Genomic DNA, 19,637 nt, shown 5'->3' on the forward strand with positions numbered 1-19,637 from the left:
TAAAATATCTTAAACTACTGTGTTCATGTTAAAATTATATTGTGGATTCTAAACTCTTGTATTGATCTAATAAATACTGATTTTCTTTATTGTAAGCTTTGTTTCCTACACAAGACCTGGTGTTACTTCAGTACTGTTCTAAGTAGAGTGAAATAATTATTATATTGTGTGTAAATTCAGGCTGTTATATACTATTAACTTTTCATGTAGCATATTTGTTATTGCTGCTGAATAATGTTCACAAGTTATGAACAGGAACACAGCAGTACTGGAGAGCTGATTATCTTCATTTTTTTTGTGGGGATACTTTTGTTCTGACCCATCCAAACATATGAATATTTAAGAATGAGAACAACATCACTGCCTCTGTTCCTCAATTCTGCCTGTGGTTGCTTGTTAGAACTTCTATGTGTAGTACCATAGGAAAAAATAAGTATTGTGTGATTTAAACTGGTGACTGGACATGGACACTAAAGGGTTGAGTACAGAGGAAAAATACATCCCACTGCCCTCTTTCTATGTTTTTGTTGTATAAATAAACACTTTATCATTAACTGTGAGTAGATTCTTTACAGTTTTTGCTGTTCTGGTTATGCCCAGCAGAGTGGGCAACCTCATGATAACTAACATTCTGGAACATTAGGGAGATACAGAGGAAGAATTTTGGCTTCAGGGAAGGAGTTTTCTCATTCAGCAGCCCTCTGCATTTATTTTCAAGTAGTGGGTATTAAGTTCAGAAACGAAATTGTCAACTCTATTGTTAATATCTGAGTTTCAAAATTGTTCTTCATCTGAACTTTTTTTAAGTCCTAGCTTGGCAGAGGTCAGTTGTATCCATTTCTTTTTGCACCTTGAAAATTGAGTATTGCAAACTCAACAATTCCTTTCCTTAAGGTTTTTTTTTATCAATAAACTACACTCAAATATTACCTTTGTACTATTCATTTAGATAATCCAAGGGGAGGGTGTAACAGAAACACAAATTGTACAGGGGAGCTTTTCTTATGTAGTTGAAATTGAGGGTTTGTAATACCTGGCCTGAGAATTTAAACACAAATCTTGAGCTGCAGAGCCCATGCTACAGGATATTGTTCAGGGCGAGCTCTTAATGCAGTTTCTAAGAGGCATAAGTAGTAACACCAAAAGCTAAACTAAAATATCTCTAGCATTTTTTATTATGTAGCCTTAATCCTTTGTAAAAGAACGTAGATGTATGGGGTGATGATTCTGTGTCAGAACTAGGATAGAGTTCCTAGTTTTCAAAACTACTTTTGTCAGGTGATTGTCTAGTTCCTCTGGTACTGCCAATGTCAGATTTTTTTTTTCTTTTGGTGCATGGTCTTGTGATTTTCTCAATCCTTATGTACTAAGATTTCAGGGGCTTTTGTTGCTCAGGGGTCAGGGTTATCGTGGAAGAGGCCACTGAGAAATGCCAGGTAGGTGGGAAATTACTTTTGTTTCATAAAAATAATTTTCCTTTTGCCATTAAGTTTTGAGTCATGTGCTTTGTGCTCTTTATTCTTCCATCTTAAGAATCAAGTGTTAAATACACTATGTAAAAAGTAAGTGTGATGATGACTTACAAAAGCATTAGTAAGTTTCTTACAAAAAATTTACAGCTGTCGTTTGTGTAAAATGGGAATAGGTGATTTACCTTAAGCCTGAGATTTGCACAGAATTAGCCATGTAAGACCACCATTCTGTGACACTGCTTCCAATACTAAAATTTGTTTACACATGGGTGAATGAATCTAAGTGGCTTTTGGCCTCCACAGTGCATTGGCAGATGCAGTGCTTTGGACCTACAAAGAAGCAGCCTGTACAGGCAGTGACAATTTTAACTGTTAGCTGTAATAAATGTTGCTTTACTCGAGGGGCATCCCTCATGGTGAAAGAATCTCTCCATTTCCTTATGTAAAACAGTAAAGGGTGACCAGGCTATCGGTTCTTAATTAGTGTTCATGCATTGGGGAGAAAACTAACACCAGTGATGGGGAAATTAAGCTGTCTTAACCTTTGCTATTAGCAGAGAAGATAATGTAGACCCCCCTACCCCCAAAAATAATGGATTTCTGTCTGTGGCAGCATAATACTTTTTTTTTTCTTTTTTTTTTTTCCCCTTCATCAGTAGTTCTGGAGGCACTTTACAGAGGTAGAGGTCTCTATCTCCATGTTACAGATAAGGAAACTGAGGCATGGGGGAGAAATAAATGCAAACATCATGCAACAGGCTGTTGTCAGAACTAAATGAAAAATAGCAGTCTCCCAAACATTCAGCTGATGCTTTCACTGTTAGGTACCTCTTCTACTGCGAAAGAGCTTTTAGCGCTGTACCCCTGGAATGAGCTTTGAATATGGCCAGGGATCATATAACTACTACATCTTCATGATATTTTTTTTCCCATAGCATATCTACTTTTTAAGACTTATAACTGGGAATAACTTTATTCATGGCAGACTCAGTTGTTGGTATTAAAAAAATAATCTTATGTACAATTATAAGTTTCCTTATATCTGAATTGAATTATCCTAACTGTTCTGTTCAAACATGAACAGCTGAAAGAGGAATTAAAACATGTTGAGTTGTGGCACAGTGTAAGTGTGAGGGGGGGGTTGCATCTGTAAGTACCTTTATGTAAGTGGATTGAGTCCGCTTTGCGGGACAGGACACAAGTTGTACACACAATTGCGAGACCAGTTGCTGGCTATTATTCAAAGAGGTTTTTCTTTTAAGAGCCTTTTCTCAAATTTGTTAATATTTTGAAGGGGGTTCTTTGTTTTATGTTGGCATGAAGTTAATGTTTTCTTATAAAAGAGTATTTGTTTTCTTTTAAAACAATTTAAGCTGTTTTATTTCAGTGTTCTCTAAGTATCTGAAGTCAAAATTCCTTATTGTTTTCTGTCCTCAAGTGTAAAGATGATATGAAAAGTTCACCTAAACCTCACCTCTGCAAAGCAAATACTCATTTTTTTATTTTTATTTTTTTTAAATCTGGACCTGGGAGTACCAGTAGATGCTAAATAGCATTTTCAGGGGCTCGTTAATGAGTGTTCCAGAGCTGGTATAATTCAGGAATTCCTGAGGCTTATGCTTCACATCCTTTCTTTAATCAATTTAACTGTTGTTCTGAAGACTTTTACTTGTGAATGTCATGATACGTATACCATGAAGTGGGCCTAGAAACAACTACAGTGGTTCTAACTCTTAAAACAAACAAACAAAAAAACCAACCCCCCCAACCCAAAACCAAACAAATCTGGTTTCGTTTTCATGGATGATAAGGGTCTGAATTCTAAAATACTTTCTCAAAGCACTCTCATATGTTCAAAGTGGGTGTGAGGATCTGCTTGTTAAGAACCTGCATTAAATATGAAACTAGGGTGTAGAATCTGGAAAAAAGTTATTGCGTAGAAAATGGAATGGTTGGTGAAGGCTGAAGAAGGAGGACCTTAGTGCATGAAGGCAATGGGTGGCTGGTAGAAGAGAAGAGAATGTTGAGTCAAAGGAGCTGGTTTGCCTTAGAGCTGAATAGGCAGTGGAACGGGACAAAACAGTTGAGCTCCAATTCTATCCCATGGGTTGTGTGAAACTCATGGTTCTTACCTTGAATCTGTATGACTTGAAACACCAATCTGCAGTTTCTGTGTATAACCATGAAAGCTAGCTTTGAGAACGAATTAATCTACGTACCTGTACAGTGCTCTATTTGTGTAAGGATCATCCTAGTCTTGGGAGTCTCGATTAATTTAAAATGGCTCAAAATCGAAAGGTAGACTTTAACATTTCATCTAAAAATTCCCTGAGCTTAGAAGAGGAACAGTCTTATATGCCTTGATTCTGAGTGTCTTGGGAGGCTGGGAGTGGAACTGCAAGACAAAATCTCTGTTTTCTGTAGTGAGAATTTTTGCTCCATGCCAGTAGGACAGCAATGAAGTTGTGGACGGCCTGTGCGCAGCACACTTCCTGTTGCTCTGGAAGTAACTAAACGTGTAACTTTAACAACAGAAAACAAATAACCGCATTTCGTCATGTGTCTGTTGCTTTCTGGCCAGCCAAGATTTCAGCCGTGTTAAGCAGTGAGAGAGATGCAGCTGAGTAAGCTGCTAATGATGCTGCGCAGGTAAACAGGAAGTGACAGTGTTCAGCTTGCTCATCACTGAAAACCCCAGGTTGTGTATGTCATCTGGTAAATGATCTGCTGAGCTGAGATAGCTTGGAATGTTATAATCTGGAGCGTGCTTGTGGTTATGTCGTACCTCTGGAAAGCCAAAGTCTTGCGTGTGTTGTCTGAACTGAGGTTATAGGATTTAAAAATATCTTGATTCTGTGCATGATAAAAGCATGTCTCTTAATTAATCATGCGCTGTTTGATTTGGTTTTATATGCTATGCTGTTTACCCACATCTTAATTGTTGGTCTTCTGTGATCCACAGTTGACCAACAAGTGTTTGAAAAGGAGTTGGCCAGCTTTAGCTGGTGGGTTCTGGGAGGTACTGGAAACATACATGAACTTGTATCTGAAGACACTCAGAAAAATGTGAGCTGTCTGTAACTGACTGAGGATTAGGAGTGAGGGATCACTTTGCTAGACAACTGCAGACTTAAGTCTGGACAAGCACTTTTATAGTTTAGATTTGTTAAACAGCAGTCCCTTGTTTCACCCCTTTTTTGTTGTAACATCACTTAGTGATCACTGGTACCTTCTCCACATCTGTAAAAGATCTTCAGTAAGGATATTGCAGTTGACTTGAGTGCTGATCGGAACAACGCAGGGAATCTGTTCTTAGGTGTTAACTTTTTTTTTTTTTTAAATTGGTTTTGGTCTCCTGATCTCTTAAATGTTTTGGCCTGTGTTGTGTGGAACTGTCTTTTAACTTGGGTTAAGATCCTCATGTTTCAGAAGTGATAGGAAATACCTGAAGTGGCTTTTTGCTATTTTGAGAGAAACCTCTCTTCCTTCTCCCTTCAAATAAGAAAAAAGCAGCATCTCTTATGCAGTGGCTCTATTTTTAACATAGCCTAACTTTGTGTATAGGTGGGAAAAAATACTAATTTATTAGCCTCTGTGCATAGTGCATTTTTAAATCGGTGGGTCATGATGGGAAATTAAGAAATGAAAAGCAAGCTTTAAGCTTAAAATTGAACACTGTTGGTGATTGTAGCAAATAATTTCACAAGTGGTAGAACGGATGAAGCCTCAGTGTCTTCAGCTGAGTAATTTTTCGACTTGCACCAAATAAAGCTTTTCTCATGTGATTGGGTATTTACAAAAGGCTCTCTTATGTCAGTTCTGTCACATAATGTGAAATCTTGCTTTAGTTTTCCTGTCTGTGGAGCAATCAGTCTGTCTTCTGAAAATAATGTCCTGTAAATGGCATTAAAATTAGAAGATTGTTTCCAGCTGCTTAACTTGTTGAAATCTGCCAGCAAACTTCTGAACTTTTGTATTTCTTCTTTCTATGGGAAACCAGTTTAAAATCCTGTCTGTGGCATCTGAAGGTAACTTTTTTTGCAATACACAACTGTCTTTAAAGATAAGATTATTAGTAATTTGTTAAATATATCTTTAACAGCTATAATAGCTTTAAAGATTGAAGTAATCACGGTTTACCCAAATTGCAGATAAAGAAATATCTAAATCCCCAGTGGATGGACACTTTCATGTCAGACTCATTTGTGAAGATTCTGGAAGCAACCTGGTGTGAAGACATAAGTTATAAGCTAGTCTGAGAGTTGCAAAATCTAATTTACTAAAATCTAATTTTGTAGTCAAAATATCATGGAGTCCTTGAAAAGTAATTATCTACAGAAAAGTGTGTGTGTACTACTAAGATAGTATCATCACACTCTTTTTGTACAAGATGCGGTAACCTTAAATAGTCTGATCCACCGTTCTTAAGGGGAAAAAAGCTAAAAAGACAGTCGGATGTATCTATTTTACTTACTCTTCTGTTGTCTGGGGCCATAATCCCTGTGGTCCTTCAGGTGAAGGTCTCAGCAGGAAGCAAAAGCAGTCTGCCTTTAGTGTCACTAGTTTTTTCTCTCTCCTTGTGCTGTTCCTTCCTATCTTAATCGCTTCCTGTCTGAAACTGCAAAAGTAAGTAATTACAAGTTGACACTTGTGAATACTTATTGAGACCTTTAAAATTTGGTGAAAGTGTTTGTATTTCTTGCTGTTATGCCTGAATTGCACCTAAACCATCATTCTAGACATGCTTAAGAGGGTTGGATTACCTACTGTCTGGGGCTAATAAATATTGTAGGATTCTGAACCTAATTAAACTCAAGTTTTCTAAGTTTCTGTGAAAGTGCTAGGAAATACTTTTGTCTACTCTAGCAAATGCCTCTGCTACTTAGAGTGTGGAAATTGTTAGGGAAGCATACTTGCCTGTTGTTTATGTGGCCTAATTATTTAGGGATCATCTGAATAGTGGCAGGCTTATTCAGTTCATTTAAAAGCACTGTTGGAGGAGATTGCAGTGCATGCCTTCTGTAGGATTGCATGGTGATGAGAACATTCACCCTGGAAGTGGGTTATCAGCCCTTCCTAGCAGGAAGAGAACACAGTGTTCCCACATGGCAGGAGACATCCTCAATGCCAAGAAAATAGCTACATTTTCTCTTAAAACAGGACCCTGTGCAGAAGGGAAATGGCCAGAAAGAGTGAGCAGAGCTTGGTTGTGTAGGCACTGCAGGCCTTCCCTTGAGAAGGGGAGGAGGTTCCAGTGCCTGGTCCCTGCAGCAGGTTTTGTTTATGTTTCTGTATTAAGAGTGATGAGATAAAATGCACAGCTGTGTTGAGCAGTGCAGAAACATTTTTGGAAGCTCCATATATTTGACACTGAAGATAAGGTAATTGCAGAACAACAGGAAGGTATTATCACTGTCTAACTCCAATTTTGTTTGCTTTGAATAACATGAATTTATTAAAGTATTGACATTAAACATGTAATTGCTTAAACATAACCTTATTTTTGAGGTTGGTTTCAAGAAATATTTCTGCTTGATTGGTCAGTGCTACGTTTTGGGTTTTTTTTCCGAAGGGTACTTGTAATCTAGAGAAAGAAATTTCAACTGTGTTCTGTCTAATTGCCTAATTTTCTGTGGATTAGTCTTGATTTCTTATAGAGTTAGCTACCCTGCATTCTCACTTCTGCTTCTTGTCTTTCTCATTCATGAGTCTTAATGAGTTTCCATATCTTCTTCCATGACTCAGATAATGTTAGGCTATTAGAGATTGCCTTGGTACTGAAGCTTCCTGTCCTTCTCGTGGTCAGGTTTAGAGTTACACCTCACTAAGTGTTTTCCACAGTGAAGTGGTACCTGATGTTAGCATGTCTCTGTTCCTGAACCCTGCTGTCTGAGGAAGACCTACTTCCTCAGCACTCTTTTAATGTCAATAAATAGCAACAGCCCTTTGTTCTTGGACAGTCGCCCTAAAAGCAAACTGCGGTCTATCGTCTTGGTCTTATATCAAAGAAGAAATGACTGACCTAGGAGCACCCAGCATCACCTGGTCAGGCTTCAGTGTGTTGTCTTAGCCATAATAAGGATTTCCACCACAGTAGGTCTTAAAAAATGCCTGCCACAGGTACCTTCTCACCAGCTGTAGTATTGATCAGGACAACTTTTCCAGATACCTCCTTTAAGGAAAAGATAATAGAAATATTGATTTCTATTTTTACAGGGTTTGGATTGCACACAACTATTCACCATAGCTTTTTTTCATGGAAATCTTAAAGTAGCTAGTTGTGTTCACTGTGACTTTCAGGCTGAAGGTCTTCAGGCTGACTTTGTGAAGAAGCTACAGGCAATGATTATATCAGCATGGGGTTTTTTTCCAAGAGGTTACTCTGCTTGGAAACAACTGCTACTACTTGCACTCTTACATTACAGAGCAAGGTCTCCCCTCTCAACCCCCCAGTTTTATTTGTAAGATACTTCCAGGGACTGGGAAGGATAACTAAGAAAAGCAAGCCTGTCATGTGCATTTAAATTACGTACGTATGCAGGGTTCTGCGCCTTTATTGGAAAAAACATAACTCTTAAAATTGGAAAAAGATTGAAAGTCACTGCTAGTGTGTCTTCAACAGTACCATCAACATGTAACACATAACAATACTGAACCCTTAGAAGAATAAATTAAACTTAGTTGCATTTTTACAAGCACTAAAATGGGAGTGATTAACCACTGGAACAGGTTCCCCAGAGGTGATTTGCAGCCTTTAAAGTTAACCTGGCAGGACCTTGAGCAGCTTGAACTCTAGGCTTTTAATTACCCTTGCTGTGGGCAGGAGGTTGGACTGGAAGACTTACAGAGGTCACATCCAACCAAAGTCATTTTATGAGTCTTTGATCTTTGCACCACAAGCAGTTGTCAGCTGTATGTGAACACTACAAAACCCATCCCAATGGGTCTTGAAATGCTTTCTGTTCTGGTGTATACGGAGGTGGCTGAACATCCTCTTACAGCCTTAATCTTGCTGCTGCTCTTTGTTGTGACTTTTGGCTCACTGTTTTAATGTCTGTAGTTCTCTGTAATTTCTTAGCTTTTCAAAAGCCATGTCAACCATAAGCAATCTAGTGTGATGGCTCTTTCTGGTAATGAGATGTGCCACTGTCTGTTGGCTTGCTTTACTGTTTTTGAGAAACACTGACTTAGAGCAAGTCATTAACTTGACAGGCTACTGCAGCACATGTTCACATCAGAAGCTGATCAATGTACACAGCTACCTGCTGCCCAGTTGAAAATGATCAGTGGCTGCTGTCATCACATTCTACAAATGTGCGATGACTAGTTGTGGCTACCTTTTGCAGGCAGAAGGTGTTTTCATGAGCCTTTTGTTGGTACCACATACCCTGCAGTGTTTGTGTCCAAGGGTGAGACCAGCTCTGCCAGTGAGGCAGCCAGCATACAGCTGACAACACCAGACTTAACTGTTTCATAGCTCATCGGTGTGAGGGGTGTGACAAGTCCCTGGAGTGAATGGCATGTCCTCCAGCTGGAGGTTGGCTGTGGAAAAAATAAAGGGAACTGAGGGGGGGTTGATTCTCATCTCCATGGCCCATCAGTTTTGGTGGGCTACCTTATTTCTTTCCCCTATGTACCTTTTCCAAACATATAGATACATAAAAAGAACAATGTCCTTGCCAAAACTGTTTAGCAAAGCAGTCGTGCCAACTTAAAAATCTTCCTCCTGAAAATATAGTAACAACTTTCGGTATTAAGTAACAAATCAACTAACTGTAACTCAGAAAAAAATGCACTAATTACGTTGAGTATTTAATGGCAATCCTGTTCAGTTCTGTCTGTAACTTCGGTGGCATTACCTCTTGTGAAGAAATATTTACATACGGTTTTAAAGAACCCATACTTTTAAATGCAATGTTTTCTTAAAGAATGTTGTGAGAAACTGAGCTGGGTATATTAACTGTCTTCAAAGTAGACAAAGTGAATGCTCATTCAGAAAATGCAGTAGAATACTCAAATTGACATTTGCGTAAATGTTCTCAGATGCTGCAATTCTGCAATTAAAGTTCAGTTATTTTTTTTAGTTGAATTTATGGGACTAGGATCATAATGAATAGCGGTGGATGAAGTTTATGGTTCATATATTTTCTCAAGTTTTAAATTTTGCTGATAAGTTTGTAAGTTTCCAAAAGCTGTGGACGATTAAATATTTTTGCCACCTGTCTTCCAGAAGCTGAATAGCATAAAGCATGGCACCACTGCTCTGCATGATGAAAATTAACAGTGACCGAAGTAAAAGGAGTTGGATTTTATTGTCCATCTCCCCCCAAAAATACACCTTATATTTTTTCCTGTATTGTGCTTTGAATAAAAAAAAAAAGATAGTGGTGTAAGAATGGAATTTGTAGCTATGTGTTCTAACATGTGAAAGTCTTGTTGCAGTTTGTCAACACTAGGAATTTGCACAATGCTAATGAATAAGTTAAAATGTAATTGAACTCTAAGCATGGTAGGCCTCAAAACAACACCTGCTTTAGATTCAGTGAAAATGTTCTCTAACTTGTAAATTAAGCTCTACTCATAGGATATCCAAGTGTACATTACATCTATTACAATTATGCAGAATGAGGACACACTCTTGTGTAATATTCTTCTGTCTACTCATGGGGTAGGTGCTGGTTCAAGGTTTTATATGCAATCATCATCGAGTTACAACAGTTACTGGTTTACCCAGATAATCCAGTTGGTGCTTTTGCTGCTAGATATGATAGGAGGCAATGCATAGGGAGCCCTTTCTTGACACAGATCACTGTCTTCTGTGCCTTGAATTTAAGTTGCATAATTCCTGCCAAGACCAGCCATTTCTGTGGGTAGTCTTGTTGGGGGGAGGTTAGTGGAGCTGGACTTGGTTTGGAGGGTTGAGAAGGTTTCTTGCACAGGCAGTGGCATAGTTGCTGTGGTTATGTGTGATGCCTTCATTACGACTGTAGAATGACCCACCTGTGCTCCTCTTTGTTGTCTTGTGTCTACAATTATTATCAGTTTAACAATGAGATGATATTGGAGAAATGAGAGAAAAGGCTATTAGCAGAAGTGTTGAACAAAACATGGCCATCGGTGCCCCAAATTAAGTCTTTGCCTGTTGCAACATAAAGAGAAAAATGGCATCTCCTATACCTGCAGCTTAATGTCAGCTAACTGTTTCATTCTGGTAGTATGGCTAATGCAAGGGTCCCTTTTTACTCATCTGACAAGTCCAGTTATGATTAAATTATTCATATTACTCCTTAGGTTATAGGGAAATAAGTTTTACCCTACACTTAGTTGTTGAGCATTTGAGGAGGCAACTGCAAAGCTTTCTTTTCATTAATCAATCATGCTTTTTCTGTAGGTTACCAGAAAGATTAGTAGTCAATCTGACAACTTGTGAAGAGGTGGTTGCAAAGAGGAACAGAATTATATCTTGACTGGCGAAAGTTACATCACAGTTCTTGGGCAAAGGTTATAAAGCTTCTCCAAGGAGTAGCTGTCAGTCTGGCTGTATTACTTTGACTCTATTTTAACAAAATCAGAAGGTTTTTTGATTAAAAAAAAAAAAAATCCCCTGAAACTTAGGTTATTCTTTTGGTTATTTTAAAGCAGTTGAAAAGTGTGACATGGGTGATACTGATACTTAGTAGATAACTTTACAATGCAACAGGACATGCCTGCATTCTTAGATGTCAACTGTTTTGGCAAGTAGTCAGAGTTGATGAAGGCAAAGTAAAGCTTGTAGAGCGGGTGGGCAAAACCTAATATGGAGCCAATTGCTCAGACTAGATATGATCCCTCCAGAAGGGGCTTGGAACTGTAACAGATAGATGAAAACATCTGCTTAATGTTCCGTAGTGAAAAGGGAAATAAAACTCTTTGGCTTACAGGGAAAGAAACAGAGAACAAAACAGAAAACAATATTATTGTGACCTGTGTTCCAAAGGCTAACAAACTCTCTTCATACAGCATAAGTCTCATCCCCAATCAAAGAAGGATGTAGTAGGACTAGGTAAGATCCACGTGAGAGTGACAAGGCTAAAGTGTAGAATAATATTTTTGTTTCTTGGTACAAAAATGACTTAAAACTAGTATCACTTCCTAAACAGCAGAGAACTTACAGGACAAAGAAGTGTGACAAATATCTATAAAAGCATGTGCAGCATGGAGAGGCAACTATGAAACCATTAACACCATCTCCTAGTGTAAGAACAGGAGGACAGGAGGGACAGTCAACTGAAACTAGCAGGTGGCAAACTTTTAGATAGAAGTAGCTAACTATTCACACAGTGCATAAGTGAACTGTGAAATACAGTCCTGCCCAGTGTTGTAATGCCCAGAAGTTCACAAGGGTCTGAAGAGTGATTCGATAAAATTCACAAAGGAAAAATCCCACATGTGCTGTAAAACACGTATGCTGGCTCAGGGGAGCTTTGAGCTCCAACCTGCCAGTTGCTGGGGGTTATACTCCCATAGTGTAATGGAGTACTCCTGTATTCTTACCTAGGCATCTGGTGCTGTTGGAGAGTAGATCCTGGGCTAGATAGGCTCTGGTTTGTCCCATTATAGAGCCTTTAAGTTTTATGTCCTTGTGACTTGGCTGCTAAATATTCCTTAAAGGCTCCAATTTTCATTCCCTCGTAGGACTCTTAAGGTAGGACACTTATATACTAGAAAATATGCTGAGGAACGTTGCTAGTGACTGAAATGATGTGGTGTGGAGTAATCGTCATCTCTTATTAAAATCTCTCAATTTGAGAACGGGACAATTTCAAGCTGCCAACTGGGAACAAGCCTAGCTCATGTGAATTCTCAAACCATGCCCAAGAATTTTAGGAGTTTGTTAGTTGGCATAGGCTAAAATCATGCCAGAGACCATTCGAACAATTAAGCAATGTGGACAGTTGCATTCCAGTACCCAGGAGTGTTTCCAGGCACTGTGTAATTTACAGTTCTAGCCTGAGTATTGTATTTCTGTGCAGTTTGAAGTGCTGAACAGGAAGAAATTTAGTTGCACAGTAGGGCTTCTCTGTGTGACCACCATAGTTACTGGTCTGCCTCTTACAGGCAAAGTCTCTTTGCTGATTTTTATGAGCAAGAACAAGAAGTTCAATTGGGTTCTTAAGCTGTCTAAATCTTGCATAGAAGTGAAAATCTAAAGTGTAGAAGTGATTTGGGGTCATTTGAATTTTACTGTGTTACCACCAGGGAAATAATCAAAGTCGCTGCCTAGAACTAGGAACAAAATTAAGAGATGCTTTGATAAAAGATGAAATGTAGAATTTGTGATTTTTACCTTAAAAGTAATAGCTACCTTTTCTTTTTAGACGATGTCTTCAGCAGTTGTTCAAATATATGCAGCAGATCGTAATGCCATGTGGTCAAAGAAATGCTGTGGTGTAGCTTGCCTTGTAAAGGACAATCCGCAGAGGTCATACTTTATCAGAATATTTGACATTAAGGTAAGCATCTTTTTTTCTTTTTCAGACTCTTTAAGCTTGGCTATGTTCATTCTCCATTTTTAATTGAATGAACGTAGGTTGTTGTAGCTACAAACTCATAGAAATTCTCAAGTAAATGGTTGTGCTTTAAGTGGTGCGATTACAGTGCTTATTAATAGGCAAGTGCAACTTTCTCAGATATTCTAAATTTAAATTATTTCATAGATGTCTGCTTTTATGGATGAAATAAATATCATACAATTTTCTTACAGCTCACAGAAGCTGTCTTCTACAGATCTGTGTAGTCAAACTAGTGAAAGTTAGTATACTGTCACTGATACGGATAGCTGTCAAAATTGTAGCGGATGTCATTACTTTGGATGGTATTAACAAAATAGAAGCTGTCTTCTGTATGGGTGGAAACAATCTTTTTGATTAGTGTGTTGATGCATGTGAAAACTGCAGGACAAAGAAGTTGTTTGGGTTTTTTTCCCCTCCATAACATATATACATTCATACTGAAGATCTTTGTCTAAGATAGATGATATGATAATATTTCCTTCAAGACGGGGAACTAAGAAATGATGTGTCCAAGATGTGTTTTCATAACAAAAATGATACTGAGAAGCGTAAGTCCTACTGACTTTGCTGAGGCTTTGGAAAGCTTCCCATTATCTCTGCAGTCAGGAACAACTCATTATCTGTCAGCGTTCAGTGCTTGAAGTCTCTCAGATTTGTTCAGGATTGCCAGCTGGCACTTGCATTTGACTTTGTGATTTGGTCCCTTGACTATTAGACTTAGTGAGAAACCTGTTCCTTGGGTGCTGAACTATAATGCTATTTAAATATATAAAACTTCTTAAAAAGGTGAGATTTTTGTTCCCTTTAAGTTAACTGTTTTTAAGTCAAACCTGAGATAGTAAAAGGAGACTGGAAGTCTCCTTTATTGCTATTGCTGTTATCACTGTACTCCTATCACTGGTCACTATTACTGCTCCTAGTATCACTATTGCAGGATTGTAGAACTTGAAGGATGTTTTTTGAAAACATCCAGGAACTTGAACAGAACACAGTGACCTGATGGAATAGTTTTCCACAGCTCTTCTGTGAGTTCCAATGTATTTTGATTTTGATTGAGCTCATTTGTTGGGTTAATAGCAAGGTAGATGCTTAACACCATGTAGCCTCTGACTCTTAATAGGTTCTACTGTGAAAGAAGTTAAACTCTGTAATTTGTCTCTGTTTTTCAAAATCTTTTTTTTTTTTTTCTTCTTTTCAGGATGGGAAATTATTGTGGGAGCAGGAGCTGTACAATAACTTTGTATATAATAGTCCTAGAGGATATTTTCATACCTTTGCTGGAGATGTGAGTCTCAACGTCTTTGAATACCAATTTTAGAATGCCTTTTATTTGAAAAGTAGCTTCTTTCAATATAACTGAGGTTTTTATTTAATTCAGTAAATTATTTATAAAAGTACAATATTACCTGTTTTCCTTGAAGCTTTTTAAGCTTATTTATAAAAGGGGTTTTTTGTATTTCAACTAGAAGACTTGATCAATAGGACAGAAGCATAAAATGCAGTTCTTTTTCAAGTCCCTTTAATGAAATTACATTTTGGCTTGCAGATGATGTTTGTGAAGTATCATATATTCTTAAAGCACAAATTTTCCTCTCCCCCATTTGATTTCAAGCTACAAGATTTTGCTCGAATTTGTTAGCCATGATCCCTAGAAACTTGAATAGTAGACAGATATTCCTAAGATAGAATGTTTCACTAAGACTTGGTTCTAAATTTGCAGTGATGATTTTTTCTGATTATACCTTCAGAAGGTGTAAGAAGACATTTAAGAAAGCCTTTGAAACATTTTCTTAGTCATGGGTGGGGGAATATTAATGTTTTTCAGACATGTCAAGTTGGTCTTAATTTTGCTAATGAAGAAGAAGCTAAACTATTCCGCAAAACAGTAACAGATTTACTTGGACGACGGCAGAGAAAATCTGGTAAATATTCAAATTAATCTTAAATTCAGGCTTGTTTATGTTGTTTCGGGGGGAGCAGGAAGCTACTTCTATGTCTGAAAGCTACTGGAGGCACTACTGCCATATTTATACTTAGAAGTAATTGTGTTATTAAAGAGTGCTTCTTTTCTGTATTGTGCAAAAATAATATTTTTCTGAAATAACTTAACTTGGTGCTCCTTGCTGTAAGTTTCCTTGTAAGCTGAGACTCCAAGGTTGTGCTGTTTGAAAATATAGATCAGAAGGAAGCAAAAATGGTAAGCTGTCAGTGGGAAAACTAGAAATCTTCCTGTAAGCTGTTTTCACATTTGACTAAACCCTCTTTTAGCTCTGGGCTGTTTATAACTGATTTGTTTAAATTTAGCCCAAGTGGGTTGTAACAAAGATTTTACCATCTGGTATGTTCAGCAGTTCATGTGAATGAATTTTTGGCATTGATCCAGCGTTTAGCAGAGAAATATCTTTTATTCAAAACTAGTGAAGACATAATGTGCCTATACTGTCCTTAGCAGCACAGGACAGTCTGAAGCACAGCATGCTTTTTGCTAGCTGCAAGATGCCTTAGGAACATGGTCAGTGTTTTAAAGGGAGCTCAGGCTTCCTACAGATTTTGTCTTGGTCCTTTTCCAGGGAGCCCATAAACAACTTGCCTGTCTGACAGCCATATGTCCGTGAAGAATAAAGTGACATAAAACACAGGCTGGGAACACATGGATGTGCTCAGGCTTGCTGTAAGCCATAGCGTGGACTTGTGTCCAAGCTACAGGATGCATTTTTGTAGTCCGTTCTGGAATTGAATTGCACTAGCAGTGCAGTGTAGACTAATGTAAAGGGAGGAAGCCCTCATCTTGGAGTGCCATCCCTGCAAGTGTTCTTGGGAACCTACATGATCTATATGTATTCACTTGGATTTCATTCAGGTATGGTGACTCAGGTGCAGAGCATTTGTTCGAGAACCTTAAATGGCTTCTTTTAAGATTCCCTCTGCTCAGAATTAGAGTAGGTTCATAGGGCTTCATGAGAAGAAGTGGGGTCATTAAGAAGTGGCATTAATAATGTTTCTCATACTTGTGTGGAAGTAATCTTGCACCAGCTTGCATAGCTTGAATATTATCAGACATACATTGGGATTGGATTTGATGATATTAGAGGTCTTTTCCAACTTAAATGATTCTATGATTCTATCTCCTGTTCTGAAGTTTCACTCTACTATGTGTCTAAAACACAGTGCTACAGTGCACAGATATGATTTAGGAGGAAATATGTTTTGGCCATAGTAAACTTTGTAGTAAACTGTGTAGTGCCATAGTAAACTTTAACTGAACCACTGTTTTCAAACAAACCACCTGTTCACAGGACAGAGCTTCACCTCTGTCCTTCCACATAGAGTTTTTCTTCACAGGACCATGTAAGTTTTTTCTTGTTTACTCTTTGAGCTAGTATCTTGGTTTGTGTACTCAAACTCATCTTGTAGGATGAGCTTACACCATACATTGGCTTTTTTACAAACAACTCCCCCTCCCCGAACACTTACAACTTGAAGACTACTTCAATTAAAAAAAATAACCAACAACCAAACAAAACAAGCCCAAAAAACTAAGCCTTTTTTTTTAAGAGCTGCAAAACAAGAATTGAAAACAATCCTGAGATTCCTTAGTTAAGCCACTAGATGGAGTTCTGTATGTCATTGATGCAACTGTATCTAAATGTGCTTCTAAAATAACAGGCTTTGCACTTGCCCAAGTCAAAGCTGATTTACTTATATATATATATAAAAAAATATATTAAAAATGCTTATATAAAACATATTAATTTATACATAGATTTATATATAAATTATATTATATACAAAAGTTGTATATTGTTTATATACAAATTGTGTGTATGTATTCTAATGCATCTTAACTTCTCAGACACAAAGGTAATAGTCTGGTAGTTTTGATGCTTTTCTGTTTTAATGTGTTTTTTACTCCCATGCTTTCCAAAATGTTTCATTTCATAGCAATGCCACCTGACATCCTTTCAACTGAAACGAGTACTCTATGGGATCACTTAGCAGCCTATTATACCATTCAGGGCTTGCTAGGAGACTTTTCCAGGAGTCTTATGGAAAGCTTATGTTGTTGGAAGGTAGCAAGAACAGCAGTTCTGGCTCATGAAACTATGTCTTGGTGCCGAGACTAATACGCAAAACATTCTCACATGTGCAAGAAGAGGAAACAGCATTCTGCTCTTCCTCACTTGGCATGAAATGCACTCCATTATACAGACCACTCCTGAGTAAGTGCATCTGGAAGTCCAGAGAGGTGAAAGTTTGGCTCCAAATAGAGAATCTACAAAAGCTTGCAAATGTACAAAATATCTAACAAAGAAGAAAATGAGGGAGAAAGGCAGAGAAAGAATTATCGATGTGTTGTCTAAATCTTTTTAATATCAGGCTGGTTTTCATCTAGCTAAATTCTGATTATTTTTTTTTCTTAAGTCAATTAAGTCCTTAAACTTAGGTTAGGAACAAATTACTATAATTAGTTATTTTCTCTGGTGGACTTATTTAAATAATCTCTCCATTTACTTCTTAAACGGATCCCAAATAATTCCCCCGTGAAGCAGGGTGAACACACTGTTTCTCCTCTCAGTGCTCGTCAGTGTAGTACATTCTCACTTGGGGTGTTCTTGCATGTAGGTACCATTAGTTTTTATTTTGCCTCAGAAATGTTAATGTGTGTACACACACGAGTGTCCTCTCCACATGCTGAGCGCTGAGCACTCAGCCATAAAAGGGCAGCAGAGAAGTGTGGAACAGAGCCTTGTTCTTAACTGCCTTCCTGAAGTAGGAGGCTTCTTGACCAATTTTTATTGGACAGCTTGTAGCTCATGGGTGGGAGCTCCGTTAGTCCTCTCTGAAGCCGCCTTTTTCCTCCACAAGCTTTTGGCTCCTCATGCCGTTCCTAACGCACTTCATAAGCTTCAAGCTGGATACTTAATATGGAGAGCATTCTTTTTTTTTGCGTCTTTGGTCACAGCTTTTGTTTTTGCTGCCTGGGAGACAAGGGCATCTCTGAAGTGCTCAGCTTGCATTGGATTCAAGTCTCAGCAGAGATCATTCTTGTTTCCAGGAATACTTATTGAAGGGAGCTGTGTTTCTTGGACACAGGCAGCTGGTGAAGTTGATCTCTTTTGGATCTTTGGGCATCTTGCATCTTCAAAAAAGGAGAAATATGCCACTCTCCAGTCAGGTCACCTGCACTTCAGAACAGGAGTTCATATTTCCTAGTCAGCAGTGGGAACCACAGAAGAACAGCTAGTGTCTTTGGACCGCAAATTAATCTTTTGTATACCCAGCAAAAATTACAGGAAGTGTTTAAAATGTCTTGCTTTGTGTTCCACTATCTTATCTCTTGAACTGTTTCTTCTAATGAAAATTTTAATGGATTCCCATGATTTGGCACAAGGCCACTTCACACTTCCTGTGAATACCTCCTGCTTTTGCCAGCTTCCCATCCTGTGCCAAATGACTTGCAATCAGTCCTGCACTCTCCTTTGCTGTCTCTGAGTTGTTGGATAAAACTTAATTATGTTCCAAAAGTTGAGTTTGGTGTGTTGGTTTGGGGGGGTGGTTGTTTTTTTCTTTCTTTTTCAGTACAACATGAGTGGTTTCTTAAACTGAATATTCTAGGAAAAGAAAGCACAGTATTTGAGGAAAAAGGCCCCCCCCCCCCCCCATCAGATCTGATACCTTTCGCCGAGGCACCCTTGCAGAGGTTCTCCACCTCTGTGCCTAAAACTAACCTGCTGTGAGCTAAGAGGCAACTGTCTGTCTTTAGAAGGCCTGCTCAGCAAAGGTTGATCCTCAAGGGGTTTTGGTCACCTTCCTCTGAAGGTTTGATGACCTTGACAGCTTCTTTATTCCTACCTGAAGATCAGCTGACTAATATGAGGCTGACTTGCCTTGCACACTTAGGATTGTAGATTTTTTTAAAAATATTGCTAGGACAAGGTCAACATCATCTGTGGAGGCACCTTCTCTCTTCCCCTTATGTTTGTATCTGGAGAAAATGTAACGGGTTAGCAGTTTTTCTGGGACTTGCTGAAAAGTGAAATGTCTGTTACAGATTCTTAATACAAAAGTCTTGGGAGCCCCTGTTAGATTTCAGATACTCCAGATCTGAAAGGGAGGGATGTTTTTAGGTGTGGTGAGGTGACACACTGTTTGCCCATATGGGTACCGCTAAATCCAAAATTCTTAAGTGTGTGTGTGTGTGTAGGTATACAAATAGCGTAGCTGTGCACTGGGGGTTTTGAAGGATGATTGCAGGGTAGGTAAATGTTATTTGTGGTGGATAGGAATTAATAGCAAGTGAGGGAAACCACCTTTAAAGGAGAATTTACTATTATAGGCTGAGAGTACTGAGGTGTGAAATGTTTACAACTACATTTTAAATCATCAAACCAAATTCTTCATGGTTTGTGAAACAGTTTAGCTTTGTGAATAGAATATGAGATTACTACTAAGGAGATTCTGGTTCTGTTCCATATTGTTCATTTACCTGTTGGATAACATAGATGAAGTATCTTGCCCCTGTGTCCTATTTTCTTTGTATAAAACCAAAAATAATTATTATACATTTTAGGTTCTGCGAGAGAACAATACTGTATAAAAGTGCTAATTATAT

General features: G+C 38.2%; 1 protein-coding gene across 3 annotated transcripts in view; it reads left to right on the top strand.

The window, feature by feature from the left end:
* Window positions 1-19,637, top strand: part of WASL (WASP like actin nucleation promoting factor) — a 51,701-nt gene that overhangs the window by 14,327 nt on the left and 17,737 nt on the right. For all 3 annotated transcript variants that reach the window (XM_075024977.1, XM_075024978.1, XM_075024980.1), the window contains exons 2-4: window positions 12,830-12,964; window positions 14,223-14,309; window positions 14,850-14,946. In XM_075024977.1, the coding sequence (XP_074881078.1) occupies window positions 12,830-12,964; window positions 14,223-14,309; window positions 14,850-14,946 (319 nt within the window). The remainder of the gene's footprint in view (window positions 1-12,829; window positions 12,965-14,222; window positions 14,310-14,849; window positions 14,947-19,637) is intronic.

Source organism: Buteo buteo, chromosome 4, assembly GCF_964188355.1.
Source record: "Buteo buteo chromosome 4, bButBut1.hap1.1, whole genome shotgun sequence".
NCBI lineage: Eukaryota > Metazoa > Chordata > Aves > Accipitriformes > Accipitridae > Buteo > Buteo buteo.